This window comes from Sceloporus occidentalis, unplaced genomic scaffold (genome assembly GCF_023333645.1).
Source record: "Sceloporus occidentalis isolate IW3139 unplaced genomic scaffold, rSceOcc1.0.p SCAF_2, whole genome shotgun sequence".
NCBI classification, from domain to species: Eukaryota; Metazoa; Chordata; class Lepidosauria; order Squamata; family Phrynosomatidae; genus Sceloporus; species Sceloporus occidentalis.
Window position 1 is genome coordinate 66,178,200 of NW_028316982.1, and position 16,759 is coordinate 66,194,958.

Sequence of the window (16,759 nt, forward strand, 5' to 3'; positions counted from 1 at the left end):
ATGCAATGCCTGGGAAGGCTTCTCTGAACAGGATGGTTTTCAACCCCATTTTGAAGCTAGTCAAAGAAGTGATGGCTCTTGCTTGTGGGGGAAAAAGGTTCCAGGAGTGAGGGGCAGCAAGTAAAAAGGGGCGAATCCGGGATGGGGCAGAGGAAATCCTGGGCTGAGACAGGAACCCTTGACTACCAGAACGGAGGGCCCGAGTGGGAAGGTGAGGAGAAAGAAGGTCTGATAAGTAAGGAGGGGCCAGTCCATGCAGGGCTTTGAATGTTGACAGCAGGAGCTTATACTGAATACGGAAAGGGAGAGGGAGCCAGTGAAGGGATGCCAACACAGGAGAGATATGGTCAGAGCGGTTGGTGGAAGTGATAATGCTCATTCTCATTTCTCCATTTTAATCCCTGCAAAGGTATATCATTCTGACTTTCCTAAAGTGAATCAAGGAAGTTCTTGGAAAGTTTGTATTATGGAACTCCATATATTATGCATTATCCTCTACCAGTGATGTATTATCCTCTGCCAATGTTTGCACTTACACAGTATCAAATATACAGTGATAAAAAGAGAGCTCAAACATGTATCTTGTTATAATGCTAAGCAAGTCTATTCCACAAGTCAGACAAGCTGTTTATTGTTTATATTTCCTCAAAACTTGTAATAGGAATGGAAATAATATTCTGTGATATTCGAAAGAACTGGGGGAGTGAAAACATGTATTTTTCAAAGGTCACGAAATCCTGATGAGAAGAATCTTGGACTGATGAGATCCTTCCCAGTTTGGGACTTGTTCTGTGCAAAATTAATAGATAGTTGTTCTTTACTGAAAACATAGAAAACAGGTTTTTCTGTGTGGGAAACAGCATTTTGCCCACTCAGTTAGAATAAAGAGACAAACATAAAATATATGCATAAACCGAGGGGCACTTTATTAACTATTTAATTCTGATCTGCAGCAGAGCTGCTTAGTGTGGAATATACTGAAGCAGGTGTAATCACATCTCCAGCATGACAAAGGTGAACCTCCCCTGACCCTAGAGGCAAGCCAATCAATCTAGCTTGTCTTTGGCTGGTCTGTTTCCAGGAAGCCTAAACCTGTTAACATTTCTCTCAAGCCCTAAAGGAGAAAACCATCTTGAGGGAGAGGAAGACAAGCCAGCTCCAACAGACCTTGCCTGAAAAGAAGAAGAGCCCTGCCTCTATCCACCATCTTAAGGGAGAGGAAGGCAGGCCAGCTTCAACAGGCCTCTGAGAAAGAGCAGATCTGCTGGACTTTCCCCCTTCCCTACTACCATTCCCTTCTCCTTTTGTGGCTTGTATTTTTTAGATTGTAAGCCCAAGGGCAGGGAAATGTCTAATTAACAAATTGTAAGCCGCTTTGATAGCCTTGGCTGAAGAGCGGGGTATAAATTATTATTATTGTTATTATTATTATTATTATTATTATTCCACATATTGAACATTCATGTCTATATTTACATGGCTGTCATGAACATGCACCTTTTGAACTAAACTCTCAGCAAAGCAGGTGAAGTTACATTGCCTGCCCACTTGATTGTAGATATCATTATTAACCTGCATACACTTTAAATGCCCACTATTGGTCCTGTCTCCTAAGCAGGCCTTGCAAGAGTCATAATTTGCATCCATAACTATGGCTGAATTTGATCCCAATGAACAGCTGTATTCATTGCTATGCACATATAAAATGCAATGCTGTTTTATGACAAAAGCAATTATGTGAAAATTTTGTTCTGGATAAATTCCAAATTGAGCAAAGGTTTTGAAAATTGTGGGGGTTTCTTGTGTGTGTGTTTTTTTTTTTCTGTTGTTGTTTAAAGGCTTCCTTGCAGTGGGTGGAAAATTGCTAAAATCACTAATTGCTTCCTTTGAGAAGAAAATTAGTGAAGAGTTACATCTCTAACTGGCAATATCCACATTAAATGTTGGGGGATCCTGAACTTTGTTTAAAAGTGATCAGAATTCACTCAGCTTTCCTGTAGAGAACCATTAGATTATTATACTAACTTACTGTGCTTACCTCAAACGGTAAATATGGATCTCTTTGATGGCTGATCCTCCTGTCTTGCTTCATGGATATAGTAAATATCCTACAGTATGGACAGGCTGTTTCCGTAATGATATTTACAGGTTTGATTTCTTTGGAGAACAACAACTAAGAAGTGTTCCTTTTACAAGGGGCTTTCCTTTTTCTTTCCAAAACTGCCTTGGTGAACAGAGTAAAACAGACTATTTTGAAGCCCAAAGTGAGTACTGAGTGCTTTTTTATTTCACTGTAGCCTTCACTGTGCCCCCCATTGATTCCTGGCACAGGAATGTAGCCAAGAAATACAATTTCAATAGTAGAAATGAAAGATGTAGCATTGTTCTAGATATGGAGCATTTCACAATCTGTTTCTGTTCTCACTGTGTTAAATAATCTAGTGTGAACAGCAAGATACTTACCACAGCTACAGATTATTTATGATCAAGTTAAAAAGCATGGGTCTCAGTACTGATTTCTGAGGAAACCCACTGCACAGGTATCTCCATGTTGAGAACTGTTCATTTATTCCTTCTCCCTGCTTTCTGTTCATAAACCAGTTTTCAGCTCGTGGGATGACTATCCCATTACTATTATGCTTGTTGAAGAGAATTTGCTGTGTAGCACATGGGTTTTTTCAAAACCCAAACAGACAATGTCCACTAGATCACTCTTTTTCATTTGTTTATTGACACTTTCAAAGCATTCTAAAAGATTAATGGTGTTACTTTCGCAGAAGCCACACTGAAACATTCTCAGCAGGGATTGCCTCTATATGCTTGACACTTTAAGGTTAAATACCGCTTTCTACCAATTTAAATGGAGCAAACATAAAACTAACTGGCCTATAGTTTCCTGGGTTTCTTCTAAATCCCTTTTTAACATTTGGCCTCTGCAGGCCTCTGGCACAGATGCCGATCTCAAGATCATGGTATGCATCTTAGAGCATATACCATTTTTTTCTTTTGAGCTATTTAATAAGTCTTCAGTGGGTATGGCCTGAACTGGGTTTGTTTGCAATTTGCCAATGGGATCTTGTACTTTTTCTCATCACTATTGTTTGCCTCAGCTCTTCACTCTCTCTTCCTGAAAACAAACAGCCTGGAGATGTGAACCTTTGCATTCGTCTCACGGACAATAATGAATAACATTTCTGGTATTCTCCCTAGACTGGATTGGAACACAAAGCTTTCTGTGCAGTTCACAATCTCTATTTTATTGGTTAGTCTTATTTTATGCAGAAATTCTCATTATTTTTCTCACAGATATCATGTTTTCCACAAAGGCACAGTGTGTTCCGAGCAAAAATTGTTTTCTGTGTTGTAAACACTTTTTTGCCATAAAATTTGTATTCTTTGCACAGAAAAAAGGGTGTTTTTACACAAACAAATAACATGGAAGGAGCACAAATCTTGGGGAAACCTCCTACCTGCTTCTATTCTAATAATAAAATTTATTTGGTCTTTGACCAGTATAAAGACAAGATCACAACAAACAACATAACTGTTAAAGGTTAAAATATAAACTTATACTTGAGAGTATCCGAACAGAACATCTACACAGGATGTCCATTTGTCAGATGAGGGCGCAATTTACAAACAATATAACAAAATTTAGCCACCTTATAGGATGCAGTAGAATCACAGTTATCCAATAGGAGGCGTGAATAAAAAGAATCAGTATTACCTGGAAATTTACTCAGTAATGGAGTAATCAAGTGATGTCGGATGTCTCTATAAAATTGACAATAAAGGAGAACATGCTCATTGGTTTCAACAGCACCCGAACCACATGGGCAGAAACGAAATTCAAAAGGTGTTTTTTTAAATCTACCTTCCAACACGGCCGTGGGCAACACATTGAAACGTGTCAGGGTTAAAGCCCTTCTAAACTTAGGGAGGGTAACATGAAATAGGTATGGAGCTGGGGAAGAGACCAGAACTTGAACACTGAACATAACATATTTTGAGAGGGAAGCAGAGTCCGTGTGTCTTTCTACGTCTAGGATTTTTTGTTTAATAATAGATTTAGCTCTATCAGCATCATGCTTTAGAATTTCATTTTTGTTGAGACCTAACTCATTCAATTTCTTAGGAAGAGATGTTTCCCAAGGAGATTTAAAAGAATCCAGAAAAATTAAATTTGTCAAACCTGCAGGGGTTTTGTGCAATTTTACCTGCTTCTATTCATCCCAGTGTGGTTTCTGAATATTGGGAAACCCCCTTCTCAACCAGGAAATGAATAATAATGGATATTCTTTCTGTCCCCAGTTTAGTCATGGATATTGCCTTTAGTTGTGGGAATTGTGCAACCTGCGCAATCTGTGGGCCACTTATAGTTCTTTGGAGATGAAGTATAACACATACACATTGCCCTGGTAACTCCCCAGTTTTGTTGCCCAAACACTTTGATTTTGGGTGCAAAATAAATAAATAAAAAAAAATCACTTGATGAAATATTAACAGATGCAATTTTTTTGAGGGAGGACCCCAAATGGCACCTCCCAAAGGCAACTGGAAGTGGTGTCACATCACTTCTCTTTGCTTCAAATTTTGGTTAGTTGGGTGTAGTGTACCCCTGAAGTGGTGCCTAAATGAGGAGCTGAGAACCTCTGTACTCTGGACCACTTATCTGCCTGCCTGATAAGTGAAGTTGTATTATAAGAATTCATTCTTTGCAACATTCTTATCCTTCATCAGAACTCCTCTAATTTCATTGTTAACCAGTAGGCTCCCTAGCTGTTTTCCTGCTCCTCATGTATTGAAACAATACTTTATAATTGTTCTTGAGATGCTCCTCAAAACACCTTTCCTCCATCCTTATTTTCTGCTTGTATTTTCTATGCGCAAGTTTGCATTCTTTTAAATTCATTAGATTTGGGCAAGATTTCCAGTTTTTGAAAGACGGTTTTTAATTTTTTAACAGCTTCTTTCACACTGCTTGTTAGCCATGTGAACATTCTCTTGGATTTTGTATTTTAGTTCCTGACCTGTGGGATACATTCTAACCAAGCCTTCATTAATGTGGTTTCCTAAGCATTAAGGAAAGATTTGACTCTTTGGACTTTGCCTTTCAACATCCTTTTTACCAGTTCTTTCATTTTAGTTATTTTATGAAGTCCAATACAACTGTGGTGGAATTCCCTACCACTTTTAGACTTGCATATATATTACATTAAACTTGATAGCACTGTTTCCAATTAGCCACATGCCATACTAGGTCTCAAGCAATACCATTCAGCATTGCTGAGGATTGCCTCCCTTGTTTCCGTGCCTAGCTGTTCTAGGGCACAGTCATCTAGAAACAGAAATGTTTACTTTTATGAATTTTGCATTTATCCTGTAAGTATTAGCATAGTGAAAATCACCACATCATCTCCAAAATATTTGACTTTATATTTAAGCACATCAGTTAATAATCAGAAAATGGAATGCATAAACCAGGAGATACAGGACCAAAACCATCAAGAGATTGCTTTTATTCAAAAGACTAACTTGAAATGACCATCAGATTGAAATGAATTTGATTTCTAAAATGGCTTATACAATGGGCCCTTGTTATCCACTGGAATTTGGTTCCAAGGCCCCCGCGCATGTGCACGCACACACACACGAATACCAAAATCTGTGGATGCTCAAGTCCCATCATATACAATGGCACAGCAAAATGGTGCCCCTTATATAAAATTGAAAAATCAAGGTTGGCATTTTGGGGGGAAATTGGGGGAAATATTTCAAGCCATGGATGGTTGAATTTGTGGATGAAGAATCCAAGGATATAAGGGTCCGACTGTAGCTTTATTCAAGTTCGTCCTTAATGATTGAGTCCCTCTAAAGGAGAAGACTTATTCAAGCATTAGACTAAACATGCAACAAGTGGAAGTGTCCTTGTTCCAACTCATCTATTGTTGCTCACCTTGTGAAAAAAAAAATGACAATGGCGGGATACATACCGCCATTTAGTACGTATAGGATACGTACTAGGGTTAGGAAGGGGCGGTGCTTCCGCACCCCCCTAACCCTAGTACGTATTCAATACGTACAAGATGGCGGCGCCCCTTCTACATGGGCGCCGCCATCTTGACGTATCGGACGCTGAGCGTCCGTACGCGTCGCGGGCGTTGTGACGTAGCGAGTGCGCCCCTGGTGCCTCGCTACGTCGCAAACGCGACTCAAGAAGAAGCTCCATTTTGGAGCTTCTTTTTCAGTCTGCACGGGAGCCGCGCCGTGTGGAGGCTCCGGCTCCCCTGCAGACTAACCGGCAGCGGCGGCAGACCGCCGCAAAGCGGCGGTTTGTATCCCGCCAATATGAAGGCTCTTCTACATGTACCAGCTTTCTATATCAAATGGAACCCTGAAAAATAGTGTTGTAGATTACAGTGAAAGCTTCGACATGTACAGAAGGCTCTTCTCTTCAGATTGCCACTTTACAAACATGAGAAATGATGACAGAGAGGCTGGGGCTAGGACACATCCACTTGTTCTATGTTTAGTCTAATGCTTGAATAAGTCTTCTCCTATAGAAGCACTCATTAATCATTAAGGACATAGTTTTGTTAATCATTTTATGACCCATATACTTCACTTGTGGTCATTAGGCCATGCATAAATTATTAACTGGCCCATTTATTTCAATGGTATTAATTTAAGCATTTGCTAAACTCTGCTACTGAACACACTGCGACTTAAAGAACTTTGCCTTGAGACTAAGGATATGTCAGATAAGTCTGAAGGTTAATAATAATAATAATAATAATACCCAGGCACTATGAGATAAATGAGCAAAGGAAACATCTATTCTTCCTTTAGAGACAGAATCTGTTTAATAAATATGACTGTAAAAGCAATAAACAATAGCAATTATACATTACACTACATCGTAACCAACCAAGAGGGAAAAAATTACATCAAAAAGTCATTTTAAAATTAGCAGTCGGTTCAATGCTATAAGAAAAAAAAACATTCAAATTGACCTATAAAAATAACTTGACTAATATTGGACTTCCATGGCCTATTAGAATTGTGAAGTTTGCTATACAGTGATCAGACTAATTTCTCATCATCTTGAGTACAACAACTATAGACATAAGTGATGTCAAATCTTGTAGCAAAAGGTGCAGAGGAATTCTAAAGATTAAGATATAAATTATTTCAAAGTCCCCCATCTTATTGGAGGTTTATTAGACTGGGACAAAAATTCATTGTTTTGGATGAAAAAAAAGACCCATACTGGGCAACCCTTAGAATTTTCTTTGGGTCAATCACATCCCTGAAATAGTTTAGCATTATGGCAGTTAAATCAAGTGTTGCCATTTCTCTGTATTGAATTTCCACAATAGTAGTAACCAAGGGCAGTAGTGAACTTAACATTAAGAGGCTAGAAAGTGAGAAGTGACCCAAACCCTCATATTATCCCACCATGGACCTCCATGGGCCAGAGGGGACAATTGGGGGGGGGGGGAATCTGCATGAAGGAAATGATGCTTCTCACAAACCACTTCCATCATTCTTTATATTACTGACAGACATAATTTGGATGCTGGCAATAGAGCGATTACTAAGTGGAGCTAAGAAACATTATCTTTCCTCCCTCAAAAAGGTCCCTCAAAATATCAGTCAATGAAAAGTTTCATACTGATGGTGTCTTGAAAGGGCAGACATAAAGTAGCTAGGTTTTCATCCATGTGTCTAGTTGCATATCTGTGAAGGGAATTATTTCTTCATTGTACTAGATAGATGAGTTATACCTCTGTATAATATTATTAAAGGATCCTGAGCTACATTGAGGATTAAAACTGTATCTGAAGAAGTTAGAGCAGTAATTCTAGACAAAGGAGAGTAATGAACAAGTATAAGGCAGGACAACAAAATCCATAGGAACATTTTGATGCCTTTAAACTTGAGTACAGTTTTTGGGTGTATCTTAAGAATGGAGGTTTCAGTGGCAAATCCACCTACAATCCTGCAGTGCTAAAAGCATAAAAATTATACTGAAAAGGTCAAGAACTTTTATCCCACTTCATGCCCTCCCCCAAATTCCCCATGCACATTCTTGGCCTATATCAGTATGAATCATCTACAAATTAAACCTTGATTAGAAAAGAAGAGAGGAGAGGATTAAGAGGAAGATTTTTTTTCTTTCCCTTTTACCCCATTAAAATAGAGCACCTGTACACTGCAGTTCCAAATATGTTATCCAAATGACATCCACATGCACAGGCTTAAAGCTAAAAACCCTTTTGTCATCAGAAGAATCAAAAAGTCCAAAAGCAGTTGGTTTCTTTCTTTCTTTTATACATATATATAGATATTTAAGGGTAAAGGGAATAGCAACTGATCGGTGTCCTTGTTTTAAACATTTATACAAGTAGGAATTTCTTTTGTGCTTTGAGGCTCAGCGACTGTGGAAATACTTCCTATGGCAGAGAGAGAGAGAGAGAGAGAGAGAGAGAGAACAATAACAAAAGTTAGCCAAACTGTTACCAAGGAAATAGAAAGTATTTCAATATCTTGCCTCGTGTCTTGACCCTTGGAATGTAATTTTTAACTACTATACCATTTGGACTTCAAATGTCTGCTTTTCATTTCAGAGGTGGCTAATAACTTCATAAGAACTTGTTCTTGTGCTAATGGCTATGCCTTAACTGTTGAAATGTGGCTCAGCAGGTGAATGGAAAGAGGAACTGGGGCAGTTGTGTTCCTCTGCGAAATATACAATGCTTTTCATGGTCTATGAAATAAAATACATGGTGTCTAAGTTTTGACAGTCTGAAAAGCATTTGTCTTTGCCCAAAGAGCAGACACAGCATGTGCCAAATGAGCACTTAAATCCCTTTTACGTTCAGTGATTAGTTTCTGCAGAGGGAAGAATAGGGCGTCCTGTCCTAAAACCCATGATTTCCTAATATTAACCCTGACCCTTTAGCAGAATTCAGCTAAAGGGTCATGAATTTACAGGCCATGAATTTACAGGAGAAAAAAATATTTGATCCTTTGAATTTGTCTTGTCATTTCTCTCATATTTACCCCTGGTGGCGCAGTGGTTAAATGCCTGTACTGCAGCCATTCACTCGAAACCACAAGGTTGCGAGTTCAAGACCAGCAAAAGGGCCCAAGCTCGACTCAGGCTTGCATCCTTCCGAGGTCGCTAAAATGAGTACCCAGACTGTTGGGGGCAAATTAGCTTACTTGCTAATTAGCTTACTTGCTGTTCACCGCTATGATCTTTGGAATAGCGGTATATAAATAAAACAAATTATTATTATTATATTTACCATTATACAGACCTTGGATACTTCATACATATTTTGCTCTGTCACACAAACATGACAGGTTTTGTAGTCTGCAACACTTACATGCATAACTGTTAGTTGACATGCAAGAGATATTATTATTAAGGAAGTTTTGCACTATCCTTCTCTCAAATTTTTCCCCACAAGTTGTCTTACCGAACCATAGAGACATGACAGAATGCAGAAAATCCATCTGTCTTTTGTAAACAGTTAAAAATGAGTTCAACTATATGAAACATGTATAGGCTCCATATCTTTCTTATTTGTTTGATATTTATATTCCAACTAATCTGGTCACAAAAGGCCTTTAACTCAGGCAAGCACATAGAAAAAAGAATTATGCTAGCACTAAGAGAAGCAACTAGAATCAACCTGAATGTCTTTTAACTGAAGAGCAGAAACTAGCAGAAACCACATACTGTTCTACATTAAAAAAAAACATTTTAATCCCAGGCATACCCGGACTGGCTTTCACAATAGTAGGCAGAGAAAGACAATCCTCACATGTTAATTTTTTAAAACACACACACACATGCCCAAACATACACACTGACTAAGGCTGAGCCCGGCATTGCAAACCACTTTCAGGCTGAATTGGCTCAGATTAAGCCAAGGGATCAATTCAAAATAGGGTTGCCAGATATCCATGATTGATGTGGACAGTATAGGAACTTCCAGCTTTGTCCAGGACAAGGTTCATAGTTAAGTCTTGTGACTGGCCGCTCTGAAAGGGCTGCAAACTGCCCACTCATTGCCCCAACTCTAAAACTTGGGTCTTTTCCCCATGTAGACAGCAATCCAGTTCCCCACCCATCCATTTAGCTGACTGCTAGTTTACTAATCAGCAGGTCAGCAACCCAGCGCACCTGCGCTTGGTGAGCGCTCCTCATACATCTGACCGCCAACACGCTCATCAGCAGGGCAACAGTCTATGCACTGTCTGGTTCTGGACCCTGGGCAGTCCTTGGCTGTCTGGTCACGCTCGTTGGTTGGTGTCCAGGATGTCCAGGAAATTTTCCTCCCAATAGCCTCTTGTGTACAAGAATTGGTCTTTGGAAATCTGGCAACCCTACAAATAACCCCAGCTAGAAAGAGTTAGAGGGATTAAAAGCATCATTCTTGCATGTCATTCCATAAGGGCAAGGAGAGAGGCAAGGAGGTAAGGGAAGCTGATTAAGATAGAAAAAAAGCCACATGATAATAAAGGAACATATATCTTCATGCATTCGATTAGCAAAAGTATGCGCAGAATTAGTTTCTCCTTTAAAGAATTGATAAGTTGCATATCACTCCCAGTTGTGGGCAGCTCTTACTCCTTAGTATCTAAGACATCACTTCCTTGGCTGCGTCTGCACTGCAAAAAATAATCCTGTTTGACACTGTCTTAATTATCATGCTCATTGCTATGGAATTCTGGGATGACAGAGAAGGATCAATATCTCACAAAACTACAATTTCCAGAATTCCATAGCACTGTGCCATGGCAGTTAAGGTGATATCAAACTGGATTATTTCTGCAGTGCAAATGCTGACCCTGTGACAATTTTCTATCTGTGCATAAACTTGACTCATTTCAGCTAAACAATACATTTATCATGGTTTTATTTTTCAGAAGTGCTCCGCTAAGTGGTTTGTCATAGAACAGGAAAACCTACTTATTTAGTGTGCTTTATCTTGCGATTGGTCACTGGAAGTTAAACAGACTTATTTTGCCAGATCAGATATATATATATATATATATATATGAAATTTAATGGAGGGGGGTAATCCTATGGAACACACATTGCCCTGAACAACTGCTTCGACCCTTATATCCCATGACTTTACAGTTCTTCCTGAATTTGGTTGGAGAGGGCAAAGACATGCAAATCTGCTATGCCAAGGGAGTTCCAGTGTCAAAATAAAGCTAAGAGATGCCCCCTTTCAAGCAATACACATGGACAAATCTGTAGATTTAGATATTGGAATATAACAGTAGTCATGTGGTTTGCATCTGCTGACAAAAATGATAGCATGCAACCAAATGCTCACTTCCACTGGTCTTTATTGCTTTGCTTGTATAATCCTCATTCTTTTCGTTTTCCACCCTTTCTACTACTTTTGTCCTTTGAACCTTGTCCTTTCTTTGCTCCTTTAGTTCCTCCACTTCTGCTCATCAGGCACTTACTTTTGTTACATGTGACATCTTTTTGAATCATACCCTTTCTTTAGCCTTCACGTCCTGATCTAACTATATTCACATTTCCTTCCATTCTTCATTTGCTCATTTCTTTTTGTAGAGTCTCTCGTGGCTCATTACTTTGTGTGATCTTATTCCATGGGCTTTTCTTCTCTCAATACTCTTTATGGTTGAAATATGACACATTTTATGTACGTGTGTGTGTGTGTGACTCCTGCTTTTTTTCTTTTACTGGATCAGTGCTGAGGTAACTCCCTGTGCCATAAAGACTGTGGAAGAAAAGTTACTTTTATATTTTTCTCATTATTTTCTTGTTAAGGAAAAAGCAACATGGAATATACAGTGAAAGAAATAAAACATGTATGTGAGAGTCAGGATGACTCAGCAAAAGCAATTAGAAGCCACACAGGTGTAAAAGGTAATGTAATTAGCAAGTCCTAAATGCCAAGGACAGAAATGCAAAGTGGATAATTGAACACACTTGAGAATTGTTAAGTGGACAAGGTGAAATGATGAAATCATTAATTGTGGGATGAACCAAGAGAACCAATGAAAATGGTGTACACGCCCACTGGGTGGAAACTGACAAGAGTGGGTGGTGTTTTCCAAGGGCTATAATAATTGCTATGAATCCCAATGTATTTTGTGGGTAGTAGTTGTGGAGTATTGGATAGTTTTGGAGCTGTATATAATAGAATAAAGTAGATCTTTTATATAAGACTACTGAGTTGTCTGGTGTCTTGGGTGAAGATACAAGAGCCAGCTGGATCCTGAAGAAGTGTGAAGACTTCTGTGGAAGCAAGAGTGAGAAGGCTTGGAGAGTTTGTCAGGGTCTTCAGCCTATTCTCTGTAACTCTGCTGCTTTAGAGCAAAGCTTTAACCACTGGCCAAAACTGGTCAGCGCCGGTGCGTAACAAGGTGGTGAGTTCGAGCCAGAGGTGAAGAGCTACAACTCCCATCATCCCTGACAATTCTTACCTTATTTCGTTCATTCATTTAAACTTCTATCCCAACTGTCATAGAATCATAGAGTTGGAAGAGACCACAAGGGCCATCCAGTCCAACCCCCTGCCATGCAGGAAATCCAAATCAAAGCATCCCCAACAGATGGCCATCCAGCCTCTGCTTAAAGACCTCCAAGGAAGGAGACTCCACTACACTCTGAGGGAGTGTGTTCCACTGTCGAACAGCCCTTACTGTCAGGAAGTTCTTCCTAATGTTGAGGTGGAATCTCTTTTCCTGTAGCTTGCATCCATTGTTCCGGGTCCTGTTCTCTGGAGCAGCAGAAAACAAGCTTGCTCCCTCGTCAATATGACATCCTTTCAAATATTTAAACAGGGCTATCATATCACATCTTAATCTTCTCTTCTCCAGGCTAAACATCCCCAGCTCCCTGAGTCGTTCCTCATAGGGCAAGGTTTCCAGACCTTTCACCATTTTAGTCGCCCTCCTCTGGACACGCTCCAGTTTCTCAGTGTCCTTTTTGAATTGTGGTGCCCAGAACTGGACACAATATTCCAGGTGAGGCCTGACCAGAGCAGAATACAGTGGCACTATTACTTTTCTTGATCTAGACACTATACTTTTATTGATGCAGCCTAAAATTGCATTGGCCTTTTTAGCAGCTGCATCTCACTGTTGACTCATGTTCAACTTATGGTCTACTTGGACTCCTAGATCCCTTTCACATGTATTTTCATTCAGCAATGTGTCTCCCATCCTATATCTGTTCATTTCATTTTTCTGCCCTAAGTGCAGTACCTTATATTTTTCTGTGTTGAATTTCATTTTGTTAGCTTTGGCCCAGCTTTCTAGTCTATTCAGATCATTTTGAATGTTGATCCTGTCCTCTAGAGTATTAACTATTCCTCCCAATTTGGTGTCATCTGCAAATTTGATAAGTATGTTCTCAATTCTGTCATCCAGGTCATTGATAAAGATGTTGAATAACACTGGGCCCAGGACAGAGCCCTGTGGGACCCCACTAGTCACTTCTCTCCAGGCTGAAAAAGAGCCATTGTTGAGCACCCTTTGGGTTCGGCCGGTCAACCAATTACAGATCCATTTAACAGTTACTTTGTCGAGCCCACATTTTACAAGCTTGTTTGCAAGAATGTCATGGGAAACCTTGTCAAAGGCCTTACTGAAATCAAGATATACTATATCCACAGCATTCTCTTCATCTACCAAGCTGGTAATTTTATCAAAGAAAGAGATCAGATTTGTCTGGCATGACTTGTTTCTCTGAAACCATGTTGACTTTTTGTGATTATGGCATTGCCTTCTAGATGTTCAGAGACTCTCTGTTTAATGATCTGCTCCAGAATCTTTCCTAGAACTGATGTCAGACTAACTGGACGATAATTGTTGGGATCCTCTTTTTTCCCCTTTTTGAAGATGGGGACAACGTTTGCCCTCCTCCAGTCTGCTGGGATCTCTCCTGTTCTCCAGGAGTTTTCAAATATGATTGTCAATGGCTCCGATATTACATTTGCCAGTTCTTTTAGTACCCTCGGATGTAGTTCATCTGGTCCTGGAGACTTACATTCATTTAGATTAACAAGGTATTCCTCTACTATCTCTTTACTTATTCTGTGCTGAAATTCCTCTATTTTGTCCTCTGCTCCATTATCCTCAGGTTGAGCACCCTTTGCCTTTTCTGAGAAGACTGAGGCAAAGAAGGTGTTGAGTAATTCTGCCTTTTCTCTGTCTTCTGTTAGCATTTTACCATCTTCTCCACGCAGTGGCCCTACCGTTTCCTTCTTCTTTCTTTTGCTGCGGACATATCCAAAAAAGCCCTTTTTGTTGTTCTTAACCTCTCTAGCAAGCCAGAGTTCATTCTGTGCTTTAGCTTTTCTGACTTTACCCTTGCACGTGCCTGCTATTTCTTTGAATTCTTTTTTTGTGATTTCCCCCTTTTTCCATTTCTTATATATTTTCCGTTTCAAACTTAGCTTGGTTGAAAATTCCTTAGTCATCCATTCTGGTTTCTTGAGACACTCCCATTTTTCTTTCTCACTGGAACTGTTTGAAATTGTGCCTTCAGTATCTCTCTTTTGAGAAACTCCCATCTGGCCTGAACTCCCTTCCCTTTTAGTATTTCTGACCACGGGATCACCCTCAATACTTCTCTAAGTTTACTGAAATCCGCTCTCCTAAAGTCTAGAATGTGTGTTTGACTAAGCCTGGCTTCTCCTTTCCATTGTATAACAAACTCCAGGAGAACATGGTCACTTCCACCTAAGGATCCTACCACTTGCACACCATTAACCAAGTCATCCTTGTTGGTTAGGATCAGATCCAAAATAGCTGACCCCCTTGTTGCCTCTCCCACCTTTTGGACCATGAAATAGTCTTCCAGGCAAGTGAGGAATTTGCTAGACCTTATGGATTTGGCTGAGTTTGACTTCCAGCAAATATCAGGGTAAATACTACAATGTCATACTACTATGCCACACTGTCTTTCACAATTAAGAAGTGGGCTTTTATAAATAACAATTTCAGTGGGTGGACTGCTAAACATATTTTTATTTATTTATTTATTTATTTATTTATTTATTTATTTATTATATTTATTTATATCCCTCCCTTCTCCCATGGCTGGGACTCAGGGCAGCTTACAAACTGCCATCCTGAAATATCATGGAGTTGTTATTTAAAGAAGAGGGGAAATTTGCTGTAGGAAGGTGATATATAATTCCATGCCCTACTTCCAATTTTTAAATGCTGAGTAAGAGAACCCCAATATTACTTATGCATATGGCTGTAAAAATGATGAACAAAACACAGCTGGCAAAACATTCTTCTGATGTTATTTTATTGTACATTGTGTATCCAGTTGTTAATGGATTAAAGCATTTATTATCTCTTGTATATGAACCTTCCCTAAAAGGCAGAGTAGAACTAAATCATTTTAAAAAGTTATTATGCAATGGAAATTGGAGTGTTGTGGGTTTTTGTTTTGTTTTGTTTTTCATAAATATCTGATGGGATGGCAGGAGAATTTTTCACTCTGCCCAATAACTAGTGCAATTTTATCATTACAATCGAATTTCATGGTTGAAATTTCAAAAAAGCTATCAAATATATTTTCATCAATAAACAATGTTCATACAAGTACACATTTACAAGGAGAAGGAGTGAAAGAGAGAGATTATAATGAAGACAAAGCACCACTTTCAATATTCTTATTCACTAAATAGGACAGAGAGATAAAGATTTTGAAATTAGTTTAGAGTGATCTAGAGAGATTAACTTAATAGTGGGAATAGTGAGTATTTTAGCAGAGGAGGTTGGGAGACTCAGAATAGATTTAGCCAATCAGAAGGCAGACTTTGGCCAATTGTTGGCTGCTGTCATTTATTTACCTATGGGCCGGGTCTCCAACTTCTCATCTACTAGTTGCTCTGGGGTCATCAGCTCCCTTTGAGGGACATTAGGCATGCTTTCAGTTTGACTGCCTGGACTGACCATCTCTTGATCTTTCTCATTCTGCATCTGTGCATAAACATTAATGCCCGGAATCTTCCTAAAACATTAACAGAAACCATTGTTGGTGTGTACACTAAGGCTCTTCTTGCATTATGTTTTCACACCTCACAGAAGAACAGGAAGGCAAGGAGGAAGAAATCATACCTTTTGAATTTGTAGATTACAAATACTGCCAATCCCACAAATACCACAGACAGCAGCATCAGCATGGCTGAACCACTGTGGCTAGGTGTGACATCTATGAGTGGGGCTGTAGAAAGTTAGAGAAGAAAACAGAATATCAGGTCCCCAAATATTCTAGCCTGGCAGCCTAAGTACAACATTAATAGGTTTTGTGGATTTGATATACATACCTACCCTACATAGACATTTTGTTCTTAGGCAACCAATCCTCATTTACTTTAGGCCCTTCATTTGGAAACTCAATAGGGATACATAAACTGAAGCATTATACAATCATGCATATACACAGGAGCTGCAGAGCACCGCATCTTCTTGTATAGTTATCTTTACCCCTCTGGGCCTCTACAGTAGAGGTAGGTAACTACGGCGCATTACAGGCCGCCCCTTTGGGGTGGCCTGTAGGCGCTCCTTCCCTGTCAGATTGGGGCCTCAGCTGCTAGAACGGCAGCCTCTGGGGCCCCAATCCACTGCTTTCCAGGCCGCGGAACATCACCCCCGTTTCCTCCAAAGGACTGTTGCTGTTGGGGTTGCTGCGGCCGGGCAGCTCTCTGGGTTTGGGTGTAAGTCTGCGCAT

The 16,759-nt window shown here is 39.6% G+C and overlaps 1 protein-coding gene across 1 annotated transcript in view; it reads right to left on the reverse strand.

Annotated features, from left to right (window-relative positions):
• Positions 1-7,495: 7,495 nt before the first annotated feature.
• SORCS1 (sortilin related VPS10 domain containing receptor 1) overlaps positions 7,496-16,759 on the reverse strand; it is a 539,126-nt gene continuing 529,862 nt past the window's right edge. Inside the window, exons 25-28 of the mRNA XM_089508330.1 lie at positions 16,147-16,252; positions 15,879-16,039; positions 10,199-10,401; positions 7,496-8,456 (exon numbers count right to left, since the gene is read on the reverse strand). Of these exons, the coding sequence (XP_089364456.1) occupies positions 10,262-10,401; positions 15,879-16,039; positions 16,147-16,252 (407 nt within the window). The 3' untranslated portion in view covers positions 7,496-8,456; positions 10,199-10,261. The remainder of the gene's footprint in view (positions 8,457-10,198; positions 10,402-15,878; positions 16,040-16,146; positions 16,253-16,759) is intronic.